At 40.2% G+C, this 24,902-nt stretch overlaps 1 protein-coding gene across 3 annotated transcripts in view; it reads left to right on the top strand.

Moving 5' to 3' along the window:
- Positions 1 to 24,902, top strand: part of ERICH6 (glutamate rich 6) — a 49,809-nt gene that overhangs the window by 18,481 nt on the left and 6,426 nt on the right. For 2 of the 3 annotated variants that reach the window (XM_061418941.1, XM_061418932.1), the window contains exons 8-13: positions 3,438 to 3,595; positions 5,744 to 5,814; positions 7,178 to 7,323; positions 12,887 to 12,972; positions 14,942 to 15,097; positions 19,204 to 19,432. In XM_061418941.1, coding sequence (XP_061274925.1) covers positions 3,438 to 3,595; positions 5,744 to 5,814; positions 7,178 to 7,323; positions 12,887 to 12,972; positions 14,942 to 15,097; positions 19,204 to 19,432 — 846 coding nt within the window. Of the gene's footprint in view, positions 1 to 3,437; positions 3,596 to 5,743; positions 5,815 to 7,177; positions 7,324 to 12,886; positions 12,973 to 14,941; positions 15,098 to 19,203; positions 19,433 to 19,757; positions 20,407 to 24,902 lie in introns of those variants that run through there. The other variant, XM_061418948.1, reaches the window with a different exon arrangement.

Genomic DNA, 24,902 nt, shown 5'->3' on the forward strand with positions numbered 1-24,902 from the left:
GGTTTTTGGTCATCTCTACTACCATTATTCTGAATTCTTTTTCAGGTAGTGTGCCTGTTTCCTCTTCATTTATTTGGACTCCTGTGTTTCTAGTTTGTTCCTTCATTTGTGCAGTATTTCTCTGCCTTTTCATTATTTTTTTTAACTTATTGTGTTTGAGGTCTCCTTTTCCCAGGCTTCAAGGCCGAATTCTTTCTTCCTTTTGGCTTCTTCCTTCCTAAGGTTGGTCCAGTGGCCTGTGTAAGCTTCATATAGGGTGAGATTTGTGCTGAGTTTTTTGTTTGCTTCTTTGTTTTTCCCTGTGATGGGTAAGGCTGAGTGAAGTGCTAATCCTGTCTGCTGATGAATTTTCATTTTGTTTGTTGTTTAGATAAGATGTCCTGCACAGGATGCTACTGGTGGTTGGGTGATGCCAGGTCTTGTATTCCAGTGGTTTCCTTTGTGTGAGTTCTTGATACTCCCTAGGGTTAGTTCTCTGGTAGTCTAGGGTCTTGGAGTCAGTGCTCCCACTCCAAAGGCTCAGGGGTTGATCTCTGGTCAGTAACGAAGATTTCACAAGTGGTTTGTTATGGAATTAAGTGGGATTAAAACAAATACCCAAAAACGAGAAACCAAAGATGAACCCCAGACAAATGGCAGTTACAATATCAGGCAAATAATAATTAAAATAATGGAATATATACCCATAAGCAAAATCAAAACAGTCCAACAAAAATAAAGTACAGTAGAGTGATCTGCTGAACAAAGGAAACCAAGAATTATATCTACCAGTAACAGCAAAACTAAAGCACAAACTGGAAAACATAACTAAATCAAGGTGCCAAGTTGGGAATAAAGCAATGAAAACAAAACTAACAAATATGTTGAGAGTAAAGGAGAGAAAAAAAGAATAGATATGCAAAGATAAATAGAGGTAGATAAAGAAGATTTATATGTATTAAAGATTAACTGCAAGGGGTAAAGAACAGTAGGAAAAGCAAACAAAGGAATAAATGTAGAAAAAATAATAACAAGTTTAAGAAAATTAAAAAAGAGAAAAGGAAAAAAAAGGAAGAAGAAAGGAAAAAAGGAAAAACTCCCCAGAACAGCAAAACCCCACAAAAAGGCAGAGGTTTATAACAACAATAAATAATGTGATGAGAAAAAAAAAAACAACCTTAATTAGATTTCATAGTGCCAATAAAATTGACAACTAGAACAGAAGTTTGGGGGGAGAAAAAAAAGAATCCAAAAGAATCTGTAAAACAAGTCAAAACATAAGAATAATAAATGTTTTTCTTGAGTTACTGCTGTCAGAGTCCTTTCCCTCGCTGGGAGTCACAATCTACTTCACCTCACCTCCCTAGGATGCCCTCCAACACTGTGCTGGTCACTGGACCTGCTGTGGGGGCAGCTCAGATTCTAATCTGGTCCTACCCCTGTGTGTTCTTGCCTCCAATGTCCACAGCTATCAGAACTAGTGTGTTTTCTTTTGTGGAGCTCTCAATGTCCTTTTACATACTGCATAGACACAGGGTCTGCCTAGTTGATCATGTGGATTTAATCTGCAGCTTGTACAATTGGTGGGAAGGTTTTGGGTCTTCTTCCTCAGCCACGCTGCCTCTGGGTTTCAGTTGTGCTTTTATTTCCAAATGTGTGGGTCGTCCACTGGGGTTTGCACCTGAGGCTGCCCTGGAGGATTTGGGTCTGCCCCAGTGAGGGCCAGGTGTGGAGGTGGTGCAGCTGCTTGGGTCACAGGGCTTCTGGCAACACCAGGTACTCAGAGGAGTTGGTGAAATATAGGGCTTTAGAAGGGTATGGCAACCAGTATTGGCCAATACACTCCAGTATTCTCGCCTGGAGAACCCCCCTGACAGAGAGAAGCCTGGCAGGCCACAGTCCACAGGGTTGCAAAGACTTGGACATGACCAAAGCGACCCTGCATGCATAGATGCAAGACTTTTTTGCCTGTGGCAGCTCTGCCCCGGTGAGGGTTGAGCATGAACGTGGTGCATCTTCTTGGCTTGCAGGGACCCTGGCAGCGCCAAGTGTTCAGGGACACGGACTGCCTCCACTGCAGGAGTTATGGCAGGGACACGGACTGCCTCCACTGCAGGAGTTATGGCCCTAACAGAGTCTTTTTTCAAGCCTCTTATAGCTGGCAATCAGAACGCTTCTTTGGGCAGTCTTTCTCTGTAGCTCTGCCTGTTCAGGCACTTAGAGGGTTCCCTTGCCTGGGGTCCTTCTCTACTGTTAGGCATGTCAGGCACATAGGGGGGCCCCCCTGGCTGGGGTCCTACTCTGGAGTTCAGTGGTGAGGCGTTTGATGGGCCAGCCTCTCTATTTTCAGCTCCCAATGCTGGCATGTGGGGAGAGAGAGGCTATGGTGATGGCTACACCCCATACACATGACTCAGCACTATTGCCTTGCTTCCATGGCTGCCCAGCTTTCCTCCACAGGCATTTCCCATCACAATCTCCTCCCTCACATCCCCTTGATTGTTCTTTCCACAGTCAACAGCAGCCCTTGCCCCGGGATTGCTCCACAATCCCTAAACTCCAGCTCCCAGCTGTTGTACCTTCTAGGGGACCTGTGTCCCTGTCTGGGGCACATATGGCTGCAGCAAGGACTGTCTGATTCTCATTCCATTTAGGCTGCCACAGATCAGCTGTTTGCCTCTCAGCCTTTATATTTCTCCTCTGACTCAGACAATTGCCCCGCTGTGGGAATTGGGCCCCTGCTTCAGTTCCCCCACCCACCAAGGGCAGGTCCATCCTACTAACACTCCTGTTTTTCCCCCTAGTTCCTTCGTCCTACTGAGTTTCACATGGTTCTGTATATTCTTTTCCGCCGGTCAGGTACTCCTGTCAGCTCTCAGCTTGTGTTCTTCATGCACTTCTGTGTCTGAAGGTGTATTCCTGATGTATCTGTGGAGAGAGACATGCTCCACATCCACCTACTCCTCTGCCATCTTGTTCCTCCTCCCCTACTATGGAATCTTATGCAGCCATAAAAAGACATGAAGCATTTAAACATGCTTCAACATGAATTAAAATATTGTAGTAGGTGAAAAAAGCCAGTTACAAAGCACCACATTCCATTTATATTAAGATACAGAACAGGCAAATCTACAGAGACAGCAGATAGATTAGTGGCAGCCATGTGGGGAGGAGGAGGAGTAACTGTTACTGGGTACAGGTTTCATGTTCTAAAATGGATTGCTGTGATCACTGCACACTTCTGTGAATATACTAAAAATTATTGAATTGTACACTTGAAATGGGTGAATTGTATGATATGGGAATTATACCTCAATAAAGCTGCTAGCCACCCCCCCAAAAATATGATAGATTGTTATCCAAAACCCCATTAGCCACTTTGGGTTTTATTTTGTTCCCCTCCTGTAATCACCTTCATCTAGGGCTGAGGAGAAGAAAATAACGTCTTTGTTTTTCAGACCTCCTGTTGTGGTCATTTCCAAAATCTGGTCGACTACATCTGTGAAGAAAACCAAAAAATCCAGAGCTCTAAAGCTGAATTAATCAGTATTAACCCTCATGCCGCCCACGGCAGTGAAGTTGACAGACTCAAAGCGAAAGAAAAAGCTTTGCGGAGGTAACAGTGAGCCTTTGATATTGGAACTCAGATAGGCCCACTTAATTAGAAAGCCTTTTTTTTTTAAGATTTACTTACTTATTTATTTTTGCCTGTACTGGGTCTTCGTTGCTACGCGCAGGCTTTCCCTAGTTTTAGCGAGCAGGTGCTACTCTCTTGCTGTGGTACATAGGCTTCTGTCTGTGGTGGCTTCTCTTGTTGCACAGTGTGGGCTCTGGGGTGCAAGCACTTCAGTAGCTGTGTCCTGTGGGCTCCGTAGTTGTGGTCTGAGGGCTTAGTGGCATGTGGGATCTTCCCAGACCAGGGATCGAACTCATGTCCCCTGCATTGGCAGGTGGATTCTCAACCACCGGACCACCAGGGAAGCCCTAGAAAGCCTTTTGTAAAAACAAACCTCATTTTTTCAAAGCAGATAACTTTGTAGATGCATTCCCAGTGAAGAAACAAAAATTGGCTAAAGCAAACCTCGTGCAGTTCCTGGTGGATGTCATAAGAGTCAGAAGGTGTCAGAAACTCAGTGAGCTCACTGACTTTTAGAGTAGAAAATTTACCCATCCCAAATTCTCAGGGCAATTGGGAATTCCTATTAATATATTAGAGAAATTTGTCCACCAAGTCCAGTAGAAACACACATGCACTGAGTAAATGACTGGGTTCACAAGTAATAACAGATACAAAGAATAAGGAACGGCATGTAAACGGTAAAAATTATAGTATACTTCTTTTTTTGAAAGAAATAGAATGGTGGCTTTTATTCTCAACTGGTGGAGAGGGGAACACCTTATGCTCCTGCCTCAAGAACTGTGCGCCTAAGGCAAGTGCTCACAGTCAGGAGTTGGTGATGAGGAGACAAACGCGACAGGGTCTAGGTTTCTCCCTTTTGCTTTGTTTCAAAGACCGTCATAAACTGGCATCAGTAACCCAGTAACTGCATCTGTCAGCTTGGAGGCTCTGAGGCCTTCTTTCTGACTTATAACTACAAGGGAAGGGCTGTTATAAAGGTAAACACTGGATAGGGGATGTGTTTAGCATAGAGTCAAGTGAAGTGTAGCTCCTGCAGAGTTAGGGGGCAGAAAAGCAAACTTACTAGCAGCAGTTACAGTAAAATAAACTCGGAATGTTCAGGCCTGCTCACTGTTCTCTTTATCTTCTTTGCTCTCAGAGAAGTGAAAAAGAAAAACTCATTCGTCTTTTTCCCTTTTCACTGCTACAGATTCCCCCATTAGTTTATTCCCTCCATATCAGTGGAGGAAGGGAAATACATGTCATTCTTTTCTGGCTGAGGACAAACTTCAATTTTGCTCTGTTTGAAAATGACCAGCTGTTCAGTCCAGAGACCCATCTATCTCCTACTTCAAATTTTCCTTGAGACATGAACCCCAAGAAATCTTTATTGGGGTGATGAGGGACAGATGGTCAGTCTTCTGTAACTTATTTAATGCTTACACGGGACTCGTAGACACAGTAGGGTCATGGAGTTCTCGCCCTGTTCTATTAAGGGGCTCTGGGGTGACTTTTGTGGTTATTCCTGCTGGATCTGTTTGGAGGAGTGGCTTTAATCTCTTTGGGGGTTTGGGTTTTTCTCTGCACATCGTGTTTATCTTGATGTAAATCTGTGTTATCTGATAAGGGTCCTTCTGTCCAGGTTGGAGATAGTCCTTTGAATAATGTCTTTTTCAGAATGTATAATCCTCTGGTTGCAGGTCACGGGGCATCTCACAGTTAGAGGCGGCTTTATCCAATGAAATACATATGAGGTTTGTCAGGGTGGGGGCAGGAAAAGCCAAGCGGCTGGCTTGGATTTCTTATAGCCCTTAGCTAACTGGGGCCTGTAATCCTGCATTCTGAGAGTTTCCTCTAGGTTCACCACAGGGCTGCAGTCGAATGAAGGCCTGGTGGCAGCTATTCCCCTTTCTCAGGGCCTGCTGACCCACATTGAACGGCTACAACCGCTGATTCCATGTCTCAGGTCTTTCCTTCTTGGTCATGAATGACCATTATCCTCCTGGAATTTAGGCTCTGGGTCCTGCTTTGGAGTCATCTATAAGTGATTCACCACCACCTCCTCCTTCTCCCACCACACTGTAGTATAGTATTTTAAACTTGGAACACATTTAAGACTTGTGCATCATGTTTTTAATTTTGTAGAAAACAAGAACGACAAATGGCCAAACACTATGAAATACTAGCAAAAGAACAGCCTACTTTCTCTGAAGAAGGTAAGTTCCTCAAAGCTGATGTTATAGATCAGGTATACATCAGAGAGCTCATGTGTTTGACCGAGGGCAAAAACTGATGTATTTTAAAAATAGTATTAAAATTTTCATTTTGGTCAATGCCTCAGTCAAAATGGCTAAAAAGTCAGAAAACCCCACTTTTCTATCACCTGGCTTTTGAAGTTTTGAGTCTTCAGTTCACTGCTGTTATTGACTGAAATAATTTAGCAACATATATAGAGCACTGACTTCGACTGGCTTCCCTTGTAGCTCAGTCGGTAAAGAATCTGCCTGCAATGCAGGAGACCCAGGTTCAATTCCTTGGTCGGGAAGATCACCTGAAGAAGGAAATGGCAACCCACTCTAGTATTCTTGCCTAGAGGATCCCATGGACTGGGGAGCCTGGCAGGCTACTGTCCATGGGGTCGCAAGAGTCGTACAGGACTTGATGACTAAACCACCACCAGAGAGCACTTGGGAGCTTTCCAGGTAGCACTAATGGTAAAGAACCCGCTGGCCAATGCAGGAGACATAAGAGATGTGGGTTCAGTCCTTGCGATCAGAAGATCCCCTGGAGGATGGAATGGAAACCCTCTCCAGTATTCTTGCCTGGAGAATACCCATGGACAGAGGAGCCTTGTGGGCTACGGTCCATAGGGTTGCAAAGAGTCAGACATGACTGAAGCGACTTAGCACATAGCGCATTTTACAGAGAGCTAGAACGAGCTTTTGAGTTCATTGTCTCTCTTTTAGTAAAACATACATTCCATTTTGTTTCAAGCTAGGATATGGAAAGTCTGTCAAAAATGAATCAGATTCCTTTCTTATAGATGGGCCCCATTGGTCAGCTGGCCAGTACAGCTGCAGTACTAGTACAACTGAAGGGGCATCAATTTTAGAATCAGAAGTTCTAGAGTTATATTCTTGCTTTTCTCCTTATAGGCTGCACAATTGGAGTTAACTTTTATTTTTAATATTTCTGAGCATCAGGCTCCTCTGAAACTCAGAGCTATTGAAAAATACTTTGAGAACATTTTTTTTTCCCCAACTCAATCCCTAGTATGAAGTTCCTTGGGATTCAATTCTTTCCTACTAAACCTATGGCCAAAAAATTCCACATAATGAAAATCATTATTTTTGTTCTTCCAACGAAATGAGAATGTTCTCATTTTTTTAACAAAAGAGGGCCCCTCAATTTAACTTAATGAAGCTCCTGATTCTTCTTTCATTAAAAAAAAAAGTCCAATGGAAAAAAGTGTCCAATGAATCAATGCATTTGTAATAGAGTTTGAAATTTCATTTTAGAAGAGAGATTTTGGAAAGTTTTAAACATATATATATTTTCGTGTGATTCTTGTCCCATTAGATGCAAAACACTATAAAACAATTTCTTATCAACTTTCGGTGGATATTCCAGAAATAGAGTCAGTTAAGGAAGAACTAACTGATTATCAAGTGGACAAAAGAAACATATCCATTGTTTGCTGTGATTCTAGGATAGCATGTGGAAAGGTAATTAGCTTGTAATTTTTTAATTTGCTACTCTTTAAAAACCAGTTTTACTTAAAATTATAAAAGCTGTCTTGATGAAGATGGTGGCTTGGTTACAGGACACTTTTAACTATTAGTCATAAAGAATTGGTACAGACTTGGCCTTTTAACTTCTACTTTAGAATAATGGGCTTCCTTGGTGGCTCAGTGGTGAAAAATCCACCTGCAATGTAGGAACTGTGGGAGATACAGGTTCGATCCTTGGGTTGGGAAGTTCCCTGAAGTAGTGCGTGGCAGCCCATTCCAGTATTCTTGCCTAGAGAATCCCATGGACAAAGGAGCCTAGTGGGCTACAGTCCATAGGGTCACAAAGAGTCAGACAAGACTAATGTGACTTAGCATGCACGCACGCAGACTTTATAATACCTTACGTGTGTCTTATGAGGGGCTATTTTGGTTAAAGCCTTTTTACTTTAAAATGTGATCACTGTATAGTGAGGAACATTTGGAACCCTTTAGAAACCTAAAATCAATGGTAGAAAATCACCAGAAGTCTTAGCCTCATCCCCAAAATCATGATTAATATTTCAATATTATCTAGATCTGCACCGCCCAATGTGGTAACAAATATTTCACATGGCTATCCAAGTTTAAAGGAATTAAAATAAAATAAAATTTGAATTTAATTCTTCAGTCACACTAGCTAAATTTCAAGTGTTAAATAACTGTGTGTGACTAATGGCAACCATATTTCAAGGCAGTTATAGAAAACTTTTATGGTCAATAAAAGTTCTATTAGCACTGTTCCAGAGTTTTTAAGCATAGGTTTTTGTTAACAGACCTGTAGTTATATTACATATGTAATTTTTTCTACTTTTAACTTTGTGTTATTGTGTTACTCACTCAGTTGTGTCCGACTCTTTGCTACCCCATGGACTGTAACCCACCAGGCTCCTCTGTCCATGGGGACAACAGTACTGGAGTGGGTTGCCCTAATTTTCAACAATTTTCCCATGATACTATATAGCTTACATTGCTGTTGTTTAGTTGCTAAGCTGTGTCCTACTCTTTTACAACCTCATGGGCTGTAGCCCTCCAGGCTTCTCTGTCCATGGGATTTCCCAGGCAAGAATACTGGAGTGGGTTGCCATTTCCTTTTCCAAAGGATCTTCCCAACTCAGGGGTCAAACCTGCATTTCCCACATTGGCAGGGGTATTCTTTACCACTGAGCCACCAGGAAAGCCCATAGGTTACATTAACATCATTTTAATATCTATGAGCCTTTTCATATAGTATCTAACCATTCTACTGATATTGGAAATAAAGATTACTAAAAGTTCTTTTGTTTTACTAAATAGTGTTGCTTTGAATATCCTTTTGTATAAATTTATTTTTATATAAATATAGAATCCGCCTGCAATGCAATTTGATTCCTGGGTCAGGGAGATCTGCTGGAGAAGGGATAGGCTGCCCACTCAAGTATTTTGGGGCTTCCCTAGTGGCTCAGATGGTAAAGAATCCGTCTGCAATGTGGAAGACCTGGGTTCGATCCCTGGGTTGGGAAGATCCCCTTGAGAAGGAAACAGCTACCCACTCTAGTATTCGGAGCTGGAGAACTCTGTGGACTGTAGCATGCCAGGCTTCTCTGTCCATGGGATTTTCCAGATAAGAATACTGGAGTGGGTTGCCATTCCCTTCTTCAATATGCAGAGTATATTATGCAAAATGCTGGGCTGGATGACTCACAAGCTGGAATCAAGAAGGCTGCGAGAAATATCAACAACCTCAGATAATGACAGAGAGAGTTGGTGATGGACAGGGAAGTCTGGCATGCTGCAGTCCCTAGGGTCACAAAGAGTCGGACACAACTGAGCAACTGAGCAACAACAACATTACAAAGTATAGTAATTAAGATGGTGTAGCTTGGGGGCAGGATAAACAAAAAATCCATGATACAGAATCAAACTTATGCACACACAGACATCTGATACGTGCCAGCAGTAACACTGCAAGGTAATGGAGAAAGGAAAATGTTCTCAACACCTGGTGCTGGGACAGTTAGATATCCATAGTTTTTAATGAAGTTGAAATAATATTTCATTCCCAGTGGATTAAAGACTTAAATGTGAAATGTAAAGCTACAATGATTTTTTAAAAAAATAGGTGAGTAGCTTTATTATTTCAGGTTAGGGAAAGATTTACTAATTCTAAAAAGCAGTATCCATAAAGGAATTGATAAAATTTAAAAGCAAAGCCAAGAAGGGAGATATTTTATAGCACATATGATATACAAAGGGCTTTTATCCTAAATGTATAAAGAATTTTTATAAATCAACATGAAAAAAAAGTCTCCCTAGTAGAAAAAAATGAACTAAAAAAACTTGACGACTTCTCCAAGGAGAAAATCCAAATGGTCAATAAACATATGAAAAGATGCTCAGCCTCATTAGTAACCTAGGAGAAGAAAACTGAAACCATAATTAGAGATCAGTGTACGCCGGCAGAGGAGCCTGGTGGGCTACAGGACGGAGCGGCTAAGCACACACACACACACACATGTATGTACATACCTATCATATTGGCTAAATAAATAAATTGTAAAGTCTGATACTACTGAATGTTAGAAAGGATGTAGAATAACAGTCATTACAGTTTAGCCTGTAGTGGGAATGCAAATTGGTACAACAGCTTGAAAATCATTTTGGCAGTTTTTTGTAAAGTGAAAGACACATATCCTTTTGTAAAGTGGAATTCAACAATTCTTCCTCTGGATATAAGATCTGAGAGGAACTGGGTACCAGCATACATGCAAACGAGTGTTCAGAGTATCATTATCTATAAGCCAAAAACTGGGAACAACCCATATACCCATTAAAAATACAATGGATAAATAAATGATGAAGTCATACAATAGAATACTATACACAAATGGAAGCTATTGGACTCTGGCTACACACTGGGGCACATATGAATCTTACAAATGTAATGTTGATTAAAAGAAACAAAATATAAAAAATTCCCATTATATGATTCCATTTATGTACAATTCAAAATGGGAAAGAAACTATATTGTTTAGAGATCATAGAACACTGACTTTGGGTTAGCACACAGGGGACTTCTAGAGTTTTAGCACTGTTCTATTTCTTGACCCAGATGGTAATAACATGGATGTTCATGTTGTAACTATCCATGAACAAAATAGCATATTTTAGTGCTTCTCTGAATGTATTTTATATTTCATAAAAATGAGAAACATATTATCTTTCAAAATAAATGGCAACATTTACATGAAAATTTAGATTATTTCATTGTTTAGCCCTAGGAATTCTTATATCCATTTTATTATAATTCAAGATTAGGAAGAAATAGAATTAAACTGAATTTTTAGTTCATTATAAAACATTGTTGGGTACAAATTCATTTTCCTGTTGAGTATTACCTAGATAATAAAATAGTTAGGCTTAGAGCTATAATACAGAATCTCTCTCAGTATTTCTTTCTTCATCTTCCCATATTTCACTAGTATTTTGCTCAAATGAATTTCAAGAGCAACCTTGAAGAGACACCAGATGCTACAGCTTATACTAGAGTGTAAAGTCATTTTATTGAAGTATAATTTATAGTGAAACTCACTTTTTTTATATGTACAGCTCCATTAATTTTGATAGTTATAAAATCACCTCTACAATCAGGATATAGGATATCTCCATTGTACTAGAGCTGGGTTTTTTTTTTTTTAATCTTCTGTTTTCACAGCAATATGTGTATAAAGTAAAAGTAGATAAATAAAAAATAAACTTGGTTGAAAAACTGGCATAAGACCTGAATAGACATTTTTTTTAAAAAAGACATAAAGATGGCCTTACAGGCACATTAAAAGATGCTCAACGTCACTAATCATCAAGGAAATGCAAATTAAAACCACAATAAGATATCACCCTCACAGCTGTCAAGAATGGTGTCATCCAGAAGAACACAAATAACAAATATTGGGAAGGACGTGGAGAAACGGGAATCTTTATACACTGTTAGAGGGAATGTGCATTGGTGCAGTTACTACAGAAAACAGTATGGTGTTTCCCCAAAAACCTAAAAATAGAATTACCATATGATTCAGCATTTCCACTCTTGAGCGTATACATGAAAAAATAAAAATGCTAATTTGCAAAGAGACATGCACCACAGTGTTCATAGCAGCATTATTTATTGTACAATAGCCAAGACATAGAAACAACCCAAGTGTCCATCAACAGATGAATGGATAAAGAAGACGCGACATATACACACACACACATACATATGAATGGCCTTACCCTGGTGGCTCCAATGGTAAAGAATCTGCTTGAAAGGCAGGAGACACAGGTTCAGTCCCTGCGTTGGGAAGATCCTCTGGGGAAGAAAATGGCAACCCACTCCTGTATTCTTGCCTGGAGAATTCCAAGGACAGAGAAGCCTGGTGGGCTACAGTCCACAGGGTTGCAAAGAGTTGGACACAACTGAATGACTAACACATGTAGATATGAATAGTACTCAGCCATAAAAAAAGAATGAAGTTTTGCCATTTGTTGCAACACGGATGGAAGGTATTTGACTAAGTGAAATAAGTCAAAGACAAATACTGCCTTGTATCACTAATATGTAGAGTCTAAAAGAAAATAAACTAGTGAATATAATGAAAAGCAGACTCATAGAAAACAAACGAGTATTTTTCAGTGGGGAGAGGGAAGTGGGGAAGAGCAAGATAGGGATAGGAGTTTACGAGGTACAAACAACTATGTATAAAATAAATAAGCTACAAGGATAATACTGTACAGCACAGAGAATACAGCCCATATTTTATAATAAGTATAAGTGAAATATAGCCTTTAAAATTGTGAATCATTCTGTTGAAGCTTATATAATATTGTACATCAACTATACTTCAATTTTTAAAAAATACCTACCATGTGATAAGCTCTTTTTAAGTGTTTGCTGTTTTGATGAGAACAATTACTTAAAATATAATCCTGACTAAGGAATGGTGCTAAAGCTGAAGCTCCAGTACTTTGGCCACCTCATGCGAAGAGTTGACTCATTGGAAAAGACTCTGATGCTGGGAGGGATTGGGGGCAAGAGGAAAAGGGGACAACAGAGGATGAGATGGCTGGATGGCATCACTGACTCTATGGACCGGAGTCTGAGTGAACTCCGGGAGTTGGTGATGGACAGGGAAGCCTGGCATGCTGTGATTCATGGGGTCGCAAAGCGTCGGACACGACTGAGCGACTGATCTGATCTGATCTGATCTGAAAGCCTAAGCACTCTATCTTGTCCTACTGAATACATTTTTTTTAACTTTTAAATAAATTAAAAAAGACAAAAAACACAGACCCTTTAAACAGAAAAGTCATGTCAGATTTTTGCCAGAAAGGTTTTATTAAGTTATCTGCATGGGTTAGGGACAATCTTTAATGGTTTCTAAGGATTGTCCCCTGTTGCTGATGCAGGACTAAAAACTTAAGAAATGGTTTGCATCACTATCTAGCAAGCAAGAATGTCTGTTGTCATCACATAACCATCCTTTTGTTTTCTGTGGTGTGTAGATCGTGACGAATGAGCTCTTTGAAAAGCACTACAAACATGGGAGCAAGTTTCTGACTTCATTTCCGGACGGGACAACGCAAATATTGTATCCTTTCTTTCAACAACTTATTTTCATTAGCTTATTTCTTCACAAAATGAAAGCTAAAGAAAAAAGAGATTAAAAAAATATGAAGGAAAAAGATAGATATGACTAAATCCTATCATGCAGAGCAAAGCTATTAGCATCTATTTATACATCTTTTCTTATTTTTTCCTAGGAACAATTATATAATTCTTTAAAATTAATTCTAAACAAGTTCATTATTTTATAACTTGCTCCCTTTACATAATAATATTAGACAATAAATACTCATAAACATTATGAGTATATAATATGCAATAAATACAGAGATTCTACATCATCTTTATATGCATATGGTATTCCATCATAGGGAGGAACTATAATTCCTTTAATCTATCCACTATTACTGATCAAAGGTGGTTTCACAATTTGGGGCTGTTTTATACAATGGCTAAATGAACAGCTTTGTGCATACTTTGCTGCATACTTATCACTTACTTTCTTGAATTAAATACCTAGAGAGAGAAATTCTGGGTAAGAAAAAAGCTTTACTAGATTTTGTCCCCCAGAAAATGTGTACCAGTCTACACATCCATGAGCAGTACGTTGTTTTTTAATACAAAAATTCAATATCCATTTTATGGAACACTAAGTTATTGATCACTTGAACTTCTGCCTGATGGCCAGGCCATTTGCTATTTGGACACAAAGGCCATTTAATATCTCTGGGAAAGTAAAACAAAGCTATGAAATTAGGAGGAGTTTTTGGTGAACTAAGGGCCTCACTTTGTAGGAGAAAGTCATTTTTAGCCATAGTTATCTACGTGTTTAGTCAAACCCCATCAAGAACCCAGAAAAATGACTTTATGGCATAAGAAGTATAAGGAAGTTTTAGTTCCCCAGCCCTATAAGAAAGAGAGTAGGTTTTTCTTTCATTATATCAAAAAATTTTTAAATAACTTTCCAACTTGTAGCATTACTTATCATTTCCTGCCCTGGCTTTAATTCTTTTTCAATCCTTTGAAGACTAAGGCTGATTTTCAAAATGATTCAGAATCAATTTTGTGTTTACTTCACTGCTGGACTTCCAATCCGTTTAGATAGGACTGAATATTAACAGTTCGTGAATTATCCTCAGTATATTCATTCTTTGATGCTATTGTAAATGGAATTATTTTCTTAATTTCATCTTCACTGCTTAGAAATACAATTTTTTTCATATATATTGACCTTTTAGTTTACAATCCTACTGAACTCTTTTGTTAGTTCTATGACATTGTTTTGTAGATCCCTTAGGATTTTCTTTTATACAAGAGCATGTTATCTGCACTTAGAGATAGTTTCCTTCTTCTATTTCCAATATAGGTGCCTTCATTTCTTTTTCTTCCATGATATTTTCCTGATTGGAACCTCCAGCATGAGGTTGAATGGAAGTGGGGAGAGTGGACATTTTTGTTTGCTTCCTGACCTTAGGGGGGAAACACCTAGTCTGCCATCAGTAAGTGTGACGTTAACTGTGGGTTTTTGTTAGACATGACTTATTTGGTTGAGGAGGTTCCTTTCTATTCCTAGTTCATTGAGTCATTTATCACGATAAGCTATTGGATTTTGTCAGATGCTTCTTCTGTGTCTGTTGCAATGATCATCTCTGTTTTTGCTCTTTTCTCTATCAATGTAGTATGTTCCCATTAATTTATTTTTAGATGGTAATCCAACCTTGCATTCCTGGGATGGACTCTGGTTTGTCGTTGTACATATAATCCTTTTTATATTTTGCTAGATTCCATTTGCTGGTATTTTTGGTGAGGATTTTTGTGTCTCATAAATATATTTTGATGCACACACAAAGCATAAAATTTTTTAGTAATTAACGGTGCTTCCCATTCATTTTCAGAATGCTTTATAGCTTCAAAGGACTCTCTCATAAGTTAAATTTATTCTCAGGCTAGTCAAAGACCATTAGAATAACTCAAATGACCTTAACTGATCTCAGTTACCCATCTGGAAACCTAGCCATCATCCGAGTGCCCAACAAGATAAATGGTTTCACTTGTATAGTCCAAGAAGACATGCCCACTAACCCTGCAATCCTGGCATTGCTAGATTCTTCTGGTAGAAGTTCCTGCTATCATCCCAATGGAAATGTCTGGTAGGCTTCTAGATTCCTCCTGCAGGCATTTTGTTTCTCAAGTTTCATGAAATTTTATTTTTCCTTTTGTTTTTTCAACTTTTTTGAAATATAACTGACATATACTAGGTAAGTTACAAGTGTACAATGGTTATTGATTTGATACACTTATATGGTGCAAAATGATTACCTCTGTAGCATTAGCTAACTAACAACTGCATCATGTCACATAATTACCATTTCTTTCTAAGATATTTAAGATCCACTGTCTTAGCAACTTTCAACTACATAACTGCAGTGTTAATGAAAATCACTGTGCTATACATTAGATCGCCAGATTTTATTCATCTTATAACTAGAAAGACAAAAATGAATTTAAGAAGATTTATTTAAATTAGTGGTTGTAGGATAGGAATGTTCAATTCAGAGAAGTTTTTTATTTATGTCATCCCATATGCAGTGGAAAAATCCCAGGCAGTTACATAAAACAAAGCTCATCATATTTTTTCTATAAGCAGCAAGAAAATATAGCTGTACAATTTTAATATTAGGAAAAAAAACCCTCTAGATAAATTATATGGCCACTCTAGGGATGTGAGATATAAACCCAGCAGTCTCTCTTTAGCCTAAATGCTGGCCTCATCAGTGGAAATAATTCGCAACAGACAGCTGTCATACTCTGTTGTTGTTTGAGATATACTCCTAACAAGTAGGCATCCCATTGGAGAAGGAAATGGCAACCTACTCCAGTATTCTTGTCTGGGAAATGCCATGAACAGAGGGGCCTGGTGGATTACAGTCCATGGGGTCACAAAAAGAGTCAGATACAACTTAGTGACTAAACAACAAGGCACCCCGTAGCCACAGTGAACAGCACTTTTCCTATGAGCAACTATATAATTCTTTAACAATTAATTCTTAACAACAATATACAAACAAAATCTCTAGCGATTAAGGTCCTGATGCCTTTGATCTACTATTTATATGCTCTGTGACCTTGTATTATTTCATTTAGCCTGAGAAAGTGAAATTTGGGTTCTAACTTCAAATACAATTTCAACTTTTTAAGTTTTTCAGAAAGAGATATTCTCTGCCTTTAAACTATTTACAAGTATAACAATCTCATCTTGAGAAACTCTGCCAATAAATTGACAAAAGTTTGAACACTTTGCCGGTACTTGAGAAAGTTAGGACACAGGGACCTATTAATATTGCACTTATAGTTCAAAGGAGTAGTCAAACCATTTTCCCCAATTATATTGGAGGATTTCTACTTGTCCTTCAGTGTTCAGTAGCAATTCTGTGGGGCTTCCTTGGTGTCTGAGTGGTAAACAATCTGCCTGCCAATGCAGGAGACCTGGGTTTGATCCCTGGGTTGAGAAGATCCCCTGGAGAAGGAAATGGCAACCCACTCCAGTATTCTTGCCTGGAAAACTCCATGGACAGAGGAGCCTGGCAGGCCTTAGTCTGTGGGGTGGCAAAAGATTCAGACACAAGTTGACAACTGAACAATAACAGCAGTAATTCTGTATTACATTTATTTGCTAAGGCACAATATTAATTGTCACCAAATATTCACTGGCTTCTAGGACTTTTCTGAACCAATGAACCCTTCCTACCCACCAAATGAACTCTGGGCCCCCTGACATGGCTCCTTAACACCCTCATAGCCTCTTGTGTAGCAAGCCCACCTCTCCTGTAGGGTTGAAGTTCCTTGAAGGCACACCCTGAATCTTTGCTACTACATGCTATGTAAATGCCATGGACTCAAAGTTTATTTAATAAACAATTTATACAGATAATTTTAACCAAATGTTTTCTTCGCCTACATAGCATGATAAAACTAAATCTCCTTCCCAGAAACAATAAGATAACCACCTCAATTTCTCATTTGTATTTTTGCTATTAGACTACTGCTACTACTCAAAATTGGGAAATAAGACTTGAGTTATCTTACTCTAGGGGGCCCTCATAGCTGGTTCATCTGATTTAAAAAAATAACTTATTATCAAATTAAGCCAACTTTCTAAGTACCTAGAACCCTACCTGCCGGGGTCCAGCCCCGGTGGATCCAGGGAATTCGAAGCGGGGACGGTGTCGGCGAGGATCAGGAAACAATTGGTTAATTAAATGTTAATTAAGGATATAAAGAGTAATAGAATAAGGATAGCTCAGCAGGAAAATTCAGTGGAGAAAAGAGGCTGAATAATTCAGCCAGAAGGTGAGAGAAAGAACGACATGGGGAGACCAAGCTTCGGTGAACAAGGCCCGCACTTTATTTTCCAAAGTAGTTTTTATACCTTAAGTTATGCACAGAGGATAATGGGGGAAGGGGTAGAGTCTTGCAGCAAACCAGGCTTTCTTCCCGCAAACTTATCATATGCAAAAGTTTAGGTGATTTGCATCATCTTCTGGCCCAGAGGCCTGTTAACATTTTAAGACCCTTTCTTCAGAAAACTTGTTTTTCTCTAAAGGTGATTAGTCAGGCGCCACCCTCCAGAAGCATTAGATAAAGTTGCATTCCTACAGGGCAAAGGTGTGGTGGGCTGTAACAAGAAAAAGAATTAACTCAAGGGTCCAAGGTTACAAACATTAAAGCTACTACTTACACCAATTATATTAATCAATACACTGCCAGGGACACAGCAGGTAAAGGATATGGAAACTTCGCAGCAAACATTGGCCCAACAAGTGAAAAACCCTTCACCAATACAATTTCTAATCAACCTTTTAACTGCTCAAAGGAATCTGTATTTAGACAGTTTAGAACATCTCATGCCTCTCACAGTTGGGAGGCTCTGAGCAATCACATGTGGCCGGAAAAACCTATTCAGGCAGGCTAGAGGACTTGCAAAGGAGTTTGTAGGTTGAAACACTATCACACCCAGGAAGTTTATTAACTGGAGCTGTAAGTTAACTCTTTTTTTCAGAGAAAGTTAGTGGGGGACAGCCCCCCGTAAAGTCAGAGGTGTAGGTGAGAGCACAAAGCAGAAAGTAGGCAGACTCTGGTTTTGGGGGTAGATGCTCGAGAATTTCCAGGGGGACTCCTGAAGCTCGATCCCGCCTTTGCGTATGCCGAGCCTCCTTCCTCATGACCTTTGCCACGGGCAGAGTGCCTCACGCTGGCTCCCAGCACATACCTATCCTCTCTCCCTGAGAAACACATGGTGAGCTGAGATGGAAGAATGTGATAGAGAGTGCAGAGGAGCTCATGGAATACAATGGCAGTCACCAGTGACACCAGATCTCAGACGGTACAGGGCTGCTTCTGTTGGTAATGTAGTAAAATGTGGCATTAGCGGCTCTGAGAGATTGGGGCGCCTGGCTGGTGTCAGTTCCCCCTTCTACTCCATTACTGGGATCAACCACAGTGATCTCAAAGATGTTCCCTGAGCCCTTTCTACCCACACCAGCCTTGATATCCTAGAAGTCCTAGCCCCCCAGTTGCTGTTAGAAAACAAGTCTCAGTACTGAGGCCAGTACAGCCTTTCCTAGAGCTTACACTCACTGATATCCTTACTGGCACAGGAAACGTGTAAGCACCAGTCCTCACCCGTCTTCCAGGCAGAGCCTGCCTTCTTGTGTTTTCTCATGTCCAGACTAAATCTTCCCTGCTCCCTGTTAATCCTCCCCAGCACATCAATCCCTTTATCATCCTGGTTTCACCTGTGGACACATTTTGGTTTATCACTAGGTCTTAAACTATACCCAGTACTTCAAATTAGTATAGAATTCTGTCACAGTATTATGGCTCCTATGATTATATGAGGTTTTCCATTATTCATATGCTATTGTGCACATCGTGTGTGTGTGTAGTTGTGTCCAATTCTTTGTGACCCCATGGACTGTAACCCAGCAGGTTCCTCTGTTCATGGGATTTTCCAGGCAAGAATGGTGGAGAAGGTTGCCATTTCCTACTCCAGGGAATCTTCCTGACCCAGGGACTGAACTCATGTCTCCTCTGTCCCCTGCACTGCAGGTGGATTCTTTACCACTGAGCCATCAGGGAAGTCATAAGCTGTTGGCTAGTATAAACTGCTACTCTCTTTGGTTAGCAAGCGGTAGAGCTAATTTCAAGGTTGAATTATAATGTTCCTGTTTATGATTTTTAATTTCCTTTTCCTCAGGGTATACATCAATATCTTGGGTGGTCAATATTCAGATCAAGCTGGCAACAGAGTAAGGGCTTGGAATTGGTCAAGTTCCGTCATTTCCTCACCCTTTGTTTCATTTAAACCTGTGTTTCTGGCTTTGAACCATTATGTTGGAATCCGTATCTTAGAACAAGACAAGATTTCAATCACTTTTCTAGCAATGGGCCAACAGGCAAGAATCAGTGTTGGAACCAAAGTGAAGGTAGGTCCGTTTTTATAAACATTTTAAAGCATTTAAATAATAAGAGTAAAATAATGTTAGTGTTATTACTGACAGATTATACTCATGTGTAATCTACTGTGCACCACTGTGAATTTTGAAATTCAAGGAAAAAACAGTGAAAGTTTTATATGGAATTGAATTGAATTCATATGGAATTGAGACAGCCTTATTATTTCTTCTTCCTCAAATTCCTTTTTAGTTCAAACTTGATTCCAAATAACATTTACTGTGTGTCTACTGTATGAGTAGTGCAGCTTTGAGGTTTTGGTTTTAGTATTTTATATTGTTTTTCTCTGTGTTCTAGCTGAAAGCCTTTGGCTGAGTCAGGAGACCTGGGTTCTGACTGTGTTCAAGACCCAGCACAAGCCCTGTTTCCTTAGAGACACTTCCCAGACCTCCTTGCCCTTTGTCCAAACAAGGTCAATCGTGTCCTTCTCGAGGTTGTCCATGTGCGAGCTTGCTGAACTATTGAACTATGCGCCTTACTTGCCTTCGGGGCTGCCTTTCCTACTGGATGGTGAGCTCCTGCAGGATAGAATCTCTTTATTACTGATTTCTCTACACCGCCCAGGGCATGGCCCAAAGAACACTCTCAGTGACCAGCAGTGCTGCACGATGGTTAAGAACACACACTTCAGGTTATAGGACATAGTTTCAAACCTCAAATCTGCCACTTAGCTAAGCTGGTGAACTCGAACTTCAGTGCCCTCCCCTATAAAATGGGGATGACTCCTCCATTATATTATTGATTGCTGTGACGATTCAATGAGAATATAAAGTGCTTAGCATGTTTCTTGGCACCAACTACTTAATAAATGATAGCCCAATAGAGATGTTTGTTGTTGTTTAGTCGCTAAGTCCTGTCCAGCTCTTTTGCAATCCTATGGATGTAGCCCACCAACCTTCTCTGTCCATGGAATTTCCCAAGCAAGCCCCAATAGAGATGTAGAATTTGTCGATTATATCTGTAAAGCTGAGATATGTATGCATGTATATGTATAGATTCAAGGGGTCAGATGTATTAAAATTACATGTATATAAACGGATTACATGTATATAAAAGGGATTACATGTATATACACAGATTCAAGGGATTAGATCTGATAGACAGAGTGCCTGAAGAATTATGGACGGAGGTTTGTGACATTGCACAGGAGGCAGTGATCAAGACCATCCCCAAGAAAAAGAAATGCAAAAAGGCAAAATGGTTGTCTGAGGAGGCCTTACAAATAGCTGAGAAAAGAAGAGAAGTGAAAGGCAAAGGAGCAAAGGAAAGATATACCCATTTGAATGCAGAGTTCCAAAGAATAGCAAGGAGTGATAAGAAAGCCTTCCTCAGTAATCAATGCAAAGAAATAGAGGAAAACAATAGAATGGGAAAGACTAGAGATCTCTTCAAGAAAATTAGAGATAAAAAGGGAACATTTCATGCAAAGATGGGCTCAATAAAGGACAGAAATGGTAGGGACCTAACAGAAGCAGAAGATATTAAGAAGAGGTGGCAAGAATGCACAGAACTATACAAAAAAGATCTTCATAGCCCAGATAACCAGGATGGTGTGATCATGCACCTTGAGCCAGACATCCTGGAATGCAAAGTCAAGTGGGCCTTAGGAAGCATCACTATGAACAAAGCTAGTGGAGGTGTGATGGAATTCCAGTTGAGCTATTTCAAATCTTAAAAGATGATGCTGTGAAAGTGCTGCACTCAGTATGCCAGCAAATTTGGAAAACAGCAGTGGCCACAGAACTGGAAAAGGTCAGTTTTCATTCCAATCCCAAAGAAGGGCAATGCCAAAGAATGTTCAAACTACTGCACAATTGCACTCATCTCACATGCTAGCAAAGTGTGAAGTTGCTCAGTCGTGTCCGACTCTGCGACACCATGGATGTAGCCCACCAGGCTCCTCCGTCCATTGGATTTTCCAGGCAAGAGTACTGGGAGTGGGTTGCCATTTCCTCCTCCAGGGGGTCTTCCTGACCCAGGGTCAATCAAGTCATTGCAGGCAGACGCTTTACCATCTGAGCCATACACCTCAACACATGCTAGCAAAGTAATGCTCAAAATTCTCCAAGCCAGGCTTCAACAGTACGTGAACCGTGACTTCCAGATATTCAAGCTGGATTTTAGACAAGGCAGAGGAACCAGAGATCAAATTGCCAACATCCGTTGGATCATCGAAAAAGTAAGAGAGTTCTAGAAAAACATTTACTTCTGCTTTATTGACTGTGGCCAAAGCCTTTGACTGTGTAGATCACAACAAACTGTGGAAAATTCTTAATGAGATGGGAATACCAGACCAGTTTACCTGCCTCCTAAGAAATCTGTATGCAGGTCAAGAAGCAACAGTTAGAACTGGACATGGAACAACAGACTGGTTCCGAATCAGGAAAGAAGTACGTCAAGGCTGTATATTGTCACCCTGCTTATTTAACTTATATGCAGAGTACATCATGTGAAATGCTGGGCTGGATGAAGTACAAGCTGGAATTAAGGTTGCCGGGAGAAATATCAATAACCTCAGACACACAGATGACACCACCCTTATGGCAGAAAGTGGAGAAGAACTAAAGAGCCTCTTGATGAAAGTGAAAGAGGAGAGTGAAAAACTTGGCTTAAAACTCAACATTCAGAAAACTAAGATGGCATCTGGTCCCATCACTTCATGACAAATAGATGGGAAAACAATGGAAACAGTGAAAGACTTTATTTTGGGGGGCTCCAAAATCACTGAAGATGGTGACTGCAGTCATGAAATTAAAAGACACTTGCTCCTTGGAAGAAAAGCTATGACCAACTTAGCGTATTAGAAAGCAGAGACATTACTTTGCTGACAAAGGTCCATCTTGCCAAAGCTATGGTTTTTCCAGTAGTCATGTATGGATGTGAGAACTGGACCATAAAGAAGGGTGAGCACCGAAGAACTGATGCTTTCAAACTGGGTTGCTGGAGAAGACTCTTGAGAGTCCCTTGGGGTGCAATGAGATCAAACCAGTCAACCCTAAAGGAAGTCAACCCTTAATATTCATTGGAAGGACTGATGTTGAAGCTGAAACGCCAGTATTTTGGCCACCTGATGCGAAGAGCCAACTCATAGGAAAAGACCCTGATGCTGGGAAAGATTGAGGGCAAGAGGAGAAGGAGGTGACAGAGGATGAGATGGTTGGATGGCATCACTCACTTGATGGACATGAGTTTGAGCAAGCTCCAGGAGTTGGTGAAGGACAGGGAAGCCTGGCGTGCTGTAGTCCATGGGGTCACAAAGTCGGACACGACCGAGTGACTATATATAGAACATACATAATATGTGACTTTGAATAAGTATCCTAAACTCTGAGGACCTTGTTTCATCAATCATTCAAGGAAGAGATGGCTCCAAACTTCAAAGACATCTTCAGTTTCTAAAACATCTATACATTTAAGCAAGTGGAAATATGACTTCAGGATTCCCCATAGGCAGGGATATTTTATAAGCACCAAACAAAAGGAAGACTTCAGATTCAGTCAACAGAGAGCGAGGGTCCACGCTGTGCTAAGCAATATTCAAGCGGCTTCCAGTTGATCTAGCTACTGCAGTCAGCTGGCAAGTCCAAACAAGTTTCTTCCTTGGTTAGAAATCTACAATATAGCCTCTTTTTGGTTCAATACATTCATGGTAAATGCATCCTTACCAAAAATGTCAAAAATGCTCTGTCTCTTTCTCCTCGCCTCTCTTCTTCGAAATGAGTTTTGAAAAAGAGTTGGTGCAAAAGAATCTGATGTTAAAAACGTTTGCTTTTCTCATCATCCTCATAATTACCCTTTCAGTTTTTTAAAATTGCAAAAGTGACATGTGAATACACTGTTATATTTGAAGATTCGAATAATATAGACATAAAAGAGTTAAAAACGATATTCTTCCCTTCCATCCTTTCTTCTATTCTAATCCTCTTCCCAAAGGTAATCACATTGAAAATTTGGTGTGTATTTCTCTTTTCTATATATTTATAAATTATTCATATACATATTTTTAAAATAAAAATTGCATCTGACTACACTGATTGTCGGAGATGGCAATGGCAACCCACTCCAGTACTCTGACCTGGAAAATCCCATGGATGGAGAGGCCTGGTAGGCTGCAGTCCATGGGGTTGCTAAGAGTCAGGCACGACTAAGCGACTTCACTTTCACTTTTCACTTTCATGATTGGAGAAGGTAATGGCAACCCACTCCAGTGTTCTTGCCTGGAGAATCCCAGGGACGGGGGAGGCTGGTGGGCTGCCGTCTATGGGGTCGCACAGAGTCGGACACGACTGAAGCGACTTAGCAGCAGCAGCAGCAGCAGCACACTGATTGTACTATTAGACTTGTTCTATTTGTTTTTGTTTTCCACAAGTTAAATGAAATATCTTTCATGTCTACATATCCAAGTAAATTTGTCTATTCGGTTGTTGCATAGCATTACACGTTTACTGTGGTTACCATATGCTAAATCTAATGCCCTCTCAGTGGCAATGGGCACACATAGTTTCTCACCCCCTCCCCCCAGAAGCATTTCCTCTCTTGCTTCCAGGAGTTACTCTGCTTTGATTTTACTTCCACCTCAGGGGCTACTCCTCATTTTTCTTTGCCTATTTTCTTCATCTCCCCTCTTTTAAATACTGAAAGGCTCCAGGGCCTGTCATTGGGCTCACCTCTTCTCTCTCTGTACTAACTCCCTAGGTGATCTCATTAGGTTTCTGTCCTGAAATGCCATCTGCTTGCTGATAACCCCTCCTTTGATCTCCAGGTGGATCTCCCAGGAACTTTAAACTTGCATATCTCTGATTCCAACCCTGCATCTCCATCTGGCATCTAAAGGGTATTAAGAACTTCACAGAGTAAAATGACATTGGAAGGCATATTCTACCTTCGGTCTTCTCCATCTCAGGAAATGGCAACACCTTTCTTTCAGTTGCTCAGACCCAAAACTTTGGGGTTGGTCCTCTCTTCTCTATTTCACAACCCCACGTCTTTCATCTGCAAGTCCTCTAAACGCCACCACCAACATGTCACCAGATTCCAACACTGCTTGCATCCTTCATTACTGTCACCCCGTCTGCCTCATGTATCTACTTAATCCATCTTGTTTAAATTATTACAACAGCCTCCTCCCGAGTGTCCCAGCTTCCACTCTTCCCAAAGTCAATTCTATCATGATAGTAAGAGTGATATTTTGAAAGCGTAATTGATATTTATAGGGCATTCCATCCAAAAGCAGCAGAATACATGTTCTTCACAAGTACACATGGAACATTCTCCAGGATTGACCACATGCTGGGCCACAAAGTCAGCCTCGTTAAATTTAAGAAAATTGAAATCATATCAAACATCTTTTCCAATCACAAAGCCATAAGATTAGAAATAAACCACAAGAAAAAAACTGTAAAGAACACAAACACATGGAAGCTAAACAATCTGCTACTAAAC

This window comes from Bos javanicus, chromosome 1 (genome assembly GCF_032452875.1).
Source record: "Bos javanicus breed banteng chromosome 1, ARS-OSU_banteng_1.0, whole genome shotgun sequence".
In the NCBI taxonomy this organism is placed as follows: domain Eukaryota; kingdom Metazoa; phylum Chordata; class Mammalia; order Artiodactyla; family Bovidae; genus Bos; species Bos javanicus.